At 41.4% G+C, this 5672-nt stretch overlaps 1 protein-coding gene across 3 annotated transcripts in view; it reads left to right on the top strand.

The window, feature by feature from the left end:
• Nucleotides 1-5672, top strand: part of ikbke (inhibitor of nuclear factor kappa B kinase subunit epsilon) — a 16995-nt gene that overhangs the window by 4231 nt on the left and 7092 nt on the right. For all 3 annotated transcript variants that reach the window (XM_013912510.1, XM_013912511.1, XM_005739457.2), the window contains exons 6-9: nt 3673-3833; nt 3991-4101; nt 4228-4407; nt 5284-5396. In XM_013912510.1, coding sequence (XP_013767964.1) covers nt 3673-3833; nt 3991-4101; nt 4228-4407; nt 5284-5396 — 565 coding nt within the window. The remainder of the gene's footprint in view (nt 1-3672; nt 3834-3990; nt 4102-4227; nt 4408-5283; nt 5397-5672) is intronic.

The following is a 5672-nucleotide window of genomic DNA, read 5'->3' on the forward strand; positions in this document are numbered from 1 at the left end:
TGGTGCAAATTACTGACCTCTGTCATCATTTTAGGTGGGGGAACTTGCACAATCGGTGGCTGACTAAATACTTTTTTGCCCCACTGTAAATACTTTGGGGACCTTCGAATAAGTGAGTGAAGACTGATTACAGTTTATTATGTTTTTAGTGCTGGTTTGCTTGTGATAGTAGCATTAGCAGGGCTCTAGAGTGCGACCAATTAGGTCGCACATGCAACCTAATTTCTAAATGGTGCGACTAAAAAATATCCTAGGTCACACCGGTGCGATCAGCCGTTTGAGTAAAAAAAGTCTCCGCAACTCTGTCTACGTGTGGTCAACAACAGACACACATTATGCCCATATCGTGGTCTAAACCAATCAGAGATAGTCAGGGGCGGGACCTCTCTGGTTGGCCCTGGTCCAAATATTCCTGTAGGCCTAGGTGTCTGTACGTTTGAAAGTGCAGGCGGATAGAGAGAGGTGAGTAGTCAATAATCAATTTGATTCATTAAATCCTGATATGATATAATATAAATATATTTTATCAGAAACGCCAGAATCTCAAGTTAAACCTCACAAAACTATTTCAAAAACCACCAAACAGCTAAAACAGTAAATGAGAGCAGGGAAAAGGATTCCGGACAAAGACGTAAACACAAAGCATGGACCCGATGCATCAGAATCTGTGAGATGTCGGTGTGGTGTGAATAAGTCACGGTGGGACCACAGATCATCATTTAGAGCCATTTATTGTTATCAGCTGCAGCTCTTAAGCTGCCAGCCACGCATCACATCACACCACAACTTCCAACCCACAACCCCGTGTTTTAACACAGCGGGCGTGATCGCGGATGCTGTGCAGGTGCGTCCGCATTGATGACCACGCCTCACCACAGTCGGCTTTCTCACCCGACGGCACTTATGCCCCCACGCTGTCGGGGCTGAAAGCCGACAGCTCACAGTGAAGCTGCAGGTGTTGTCTCTCTCCAACCAAAATTCACTGAAGAAGATCAAAACGACACTTCACATTTGATAAACATCGCCATTAATTCCCTCTTACTTTTGCTGTTTAGCTTCCACCATGATAAAATAACACTTCCTTCACAGCTCTTTCTCTGTTTTGAGAACAGTTTCCCATCTCAAATCTGTTTTCTGCGTTATTCATTCGCTTGTTACAAACAAGTCGTGTACAGCGCTGTCGGCCGCTGTTTTTTTTTTAAATTGTATTTTTCCCAAGAATGACCTCTGACAAGAAAACCGAATTTCTGCTGTTTAATACTGAAGAAATGTAAACTTTTTTAAAATTATGCCAAATTGCAAAACTAGCTGTGTCTCTAATAAAACCTCTGTAACACTGGTCCAGAGACAGCATCAGATAATGAGCCACATACGATTGACTCCGAGCCAGAGCCCATTGAAAGCAAAAGGGGGAAAGTATATACAATAGAAGAGTGGCTTGACCAGTTTCCCTGGCTAAGATACAGATAAAGCTGACAACATGATGCACTGCATTTACTGTGTGGAAGGACCATGGCCGGCAATACTGCAATTGTGACTGGTGCTAATACGTTTCGAACTGAAATGCTGAGACAGCACAGTGTATCCAGAAAGCACATTATATGCCGCGATAAATGCACTGCCCAGGTGTCCCCTCTCCCCACTGCCTTTCACAGCAGGAAACAGGTCATCAGAGGAGGCAGAGATCATGATTAAGTTTAACATTGCCTGCAATATTGCCAAAGAGTGGCAAAGTGCCAAAGCACTTTAAGCACAAGCACTTTTTCAGTAACTTATCTTTCTTGTAGAACTGTGCTCAAAATAAAGAACTTTGTGCTGACAAGATTGTTAGTTAATCATTTACAAATCAATATGTCTGTATGGACAGCAATTAAAAAAAAAAAAAAGTGAATATGTAAAACTGTCGTGTTAAGCGATGCGGTTGAAAGATTTGGGTGCACCTAACTTTTGTGCTGGTGCACCTAAAGCCCTGATTAGATAACTGCTTGGCTAATGCTAAATGAATGCTCAGACAACATGATTGGTCAGTTGCGATGGTGATTGTCGACCGACACTGCTATGATGATGTAGGAACAACACCAACGCTGGGATATCAGCAGATGTACATGCTTCCATTAGGACAGCAAACAGAGGAGTTTTTAGCCACCGCACACGTGCTGCCATGCAGTCCTTCAAAATCCTACTGTACGGCACTGGACTTGAATCACCTAGGAGTCAATCGAATGCTGATTCACTGTCGAGTGGACCAGAATAGAAAAGGGAGAATGTGGAAAGAAAATCAAAGATTTAAAAAAAAAAATACAGCAGGAAACGCACAGACAATAGCTGTAGTGGATACTTTCCATCGTTTTTGTCTGTGGGATGAACAACAGGACAGGGAAGAGTAGCCCACTCACTGACTGAAATACATGTTTTTTACACTGCCTTCATCGACAGCAAGTGCTCTGTGCAGGTCCACTATCCCGCCTAAAGAATAAAGCAAGCAGTGGTTAGTGGACATAGAGTTGTCTTATATTATTTTTTCAGGTTCGGGTTAACCTGCAGGTGGCCTTGACATGGTCCGTTGCATTTATGCTCCATTTGCACTACAGTTAAAAACATTTATGATGATGCGTTTTTCCATCTGTAGGTACAGTGGTGAAAGAGTGCATTAATTCCCATCTAATAACTGGGGTCAATAAAAAGTATATAACATAACATGTTCGCAAGGAGTGTTGATTTTTAAAGTAAAAGCTTTAAATCGATACACTTTCATATTGCAATAATTAAAATGCTTCCTTCAGCACTCGGCTTGCAGCCTTGTCCCCACTAAACTATTTTGCTTTTCCCAATTTCCCCAATGGAATATCTTACCTTGTAAACTCTGATGTGAATCTCTGTGTTATGTTAGATTAGGTTGAGACCAACACCTCTGCGAGTGATTTAACCTGAGGTAGATGTGAAAATGTTTTGTTACCAGGGTCCGATTTCACAGCAAAGTGGACAGTATCCAAGTGACATTTAAATGACAATCTTCAGGAGCCCAAATTTGAATATTTAAAGGCAGCCTGCATGATCAGGACTAGGTAGCCATCTAGTGGTCAAATCTATTAGTTATAACAGCCATTCCTAAAATCAAGAGTGCTGCAGCCCACTTAAAAACCAGAAAATCCCATGGGGCTCATCTAGTCTTAAATCTTCACTCACTAATCAAAATACAAGTGATGTATTTTCTTGAAAATTTTACCAGAAAACCATAAAAAACACGATTATGGCTATAAATTTCAAATGCTACCCAGTCATATGTAACGTCTTAAAGGCCAATGTGTGACCCACCTGCCACTGGCACACAAACTTTGATACAAGAGCAGCGACTTTAGGCTAAAATAATGAGTAATATCCCAAACTCACAAGCTTTTATCGCCAGTTTTAAGTCACTTTCTATATAAATAAATATATTTATAAAAGTACATACATCTGAGGAATTTCAAACTGACCTTCTGTTGTTTCTGCGGCCCATCTGTGGTACCTTTGCACCCCACAAGGGGGCCCCAGCCGGGGAATCACTGCGTTATCAGAACAAAAGGTGAACTATGTAGACTTGACTGATACACAGTGCTGGATCGAAATGGCGCACTGTGGCTCACTATGAAGGTGCTTTGACTGTTTTCTCTTCTTCATGTGTGTGTGTAGCACCCAGACATGTATGAGCGCGCAGTGCTACGTAAGCCTCATCATAAATCTTACGGGGTGAGTGTCGACCTGTGGAGTATTGGTGTGACCTTATACCACGCTGCCACTGGGAGTCTTCCCTTCACACCATATGAAGGACCACGCAGGAACAAGCCCATTATGTAAGTTAATACATTAGAGTTCTTCAAGCCCCCAACTGAAACCACAGCTAACATCTGTACATCTACATGTACCAGCCATGATCAATGTTAGTAACTGTGCCTTAGGACATATATTTATGTATTTCCTCTGAACCATTTTGGGGGTTTTGTTTTATAGGTTCAAAATAACCACAGAGAAACCTATGGGGGCGATAGCTGGAATACAACGGAGAGAGGGCGGACCTATAGACTGGAGCTATCACCTACCTCACAGCTGCCAGCTGTCACAGTATGCCACCTAATAAAAACAACTAAATCCTATTTATACACACCTTGTCACCATCAAACCCTCATGGTTTTTTTTGTCTCTCTTTGTTGTTCCCTTTTCTTGCTCTCCCTGTCTCTGTGGCTGTAGGGGTCTAAGGGTGCAGCTGGTTCCAGTACTAGCAGGTATAATGGAGGCTGACCAGGAAAAGTGTTGGTGCTTTGACCAGTTCTTCACAGCCACCACAGATGTGTTGCAGCGGCAAGCAGTTCACCTCTTTTCTCTGCAGCAGGCCATGGCACATTGCATCTACATACACCACTACAACACGTAAGTCTGCAGAGGCCTTTATGGGTGGCCTTTTTTTTCCTTTGGCTGTTTTTGTTTATTAAAAAAATGTAGTGCAAGCTCAGTATCTTGATGAGAGTTTGAATTTGTTACTGACAATGACGTGAAACCGTTTTGTTTTCTGGAATTTATACAAGAAATACGCAGCAGAAGAACTCGCAGAATAATGAGGTGTAATATGTGTTATAGTTTTAATGTGGTAATGCCAGTAAATTCTGTGCTGAGCTGTGGATTATATCTGTAATCTCAAATTGCTTTTTTAAAGCCTTTCACTCTCAGTTCATTGAATCTGTGCAGTAGAACTCAGAGCGTTTGAGGACAGAGCAGATTTGTATGTTACGTTTGTAATTTAAGAAATAGTGATTTTTATGCAAACATAACTGCTGCTATTTCCTCATCTTTTTTCACCCCATGTTTCCTGTTTTTGTCTCTGCCAGCACTGAAAAAAAGACAAAAAGCTAAAACAAATACAATAATTATTTTACATTTATTTTTGTATAAAAATATGTCTGCAACTCAGCTTTATGGTAATCTGACCATTATTATTTTGTCATTGTTTATGAAGCGAACTAAAGGTTTAAAAGACTTACTGACACATGTAATCACCGAAATTTAATACACTTTATTTGTGGGGATTTGGACATTAATAAGAAAAACACCAATGACAAGAACAAATCAAAAGGGTATTCAAAGCCTCCACGAGAAAACTGTGTGTCAAAAAGAAGGAAGTTAGCTAAATAAGCTTCACTCCAAACAGCAGCGACCAGGCGCACTGAGAACAGTCTTAAGAAGCAAACTTGCTCCTGAAATTTAACAATGTGTCTAACAAAATTAAAATCTGTCTCTCTTCTCAACCAGAGTATCAATCTTCTTCGAAGAGGTGGCGTCTCAAACAGGTATAGGGGTACAGCAACAACATCACATGTACCTCGGACATGACCTGCTCTTGGAGGGCAGCATGAAGGTGGTCAATCTTCCACGAACTTCACCTTCTCAGCCCCTCATTCTGCTCAGCTATGCAACTGATGAAGCAAACACCAGCCTGCCATTCAGAGAACGTAAGACCGAGACTTGCATAACGGAAATATGTGTGTGTTAAGTTTTGAGAAAAAGGTGTCAGTTTCTGTCTCAACAGAAATATTTTAGCTGGTTTGAATTCTATATTTTTTGCGATGTATTTCTTTTGTCCTCCGCAGCAGAGAGTCCCGTCATCCCGGCCAGGTTTGACGTCATGGCAGATTACAATT

The sequence above is a fragment of the Pundamilia nyererei genome, unplaced genomic scaffold, assembly GCF_000239375.1.
Source record: "Pundamilia nyererei isolate P.nyererei 1_Seehausen unplaced genomic scaffold, PunNye1.0 scaffold00092, whole genome shotgun sequence".
Lineage (NCBI taxonomy): Eukaryota > Metazoa > Chordata > Actinopteri > Cichliformes > Cichlidae > Pundamilia > Pundamilia nyererei.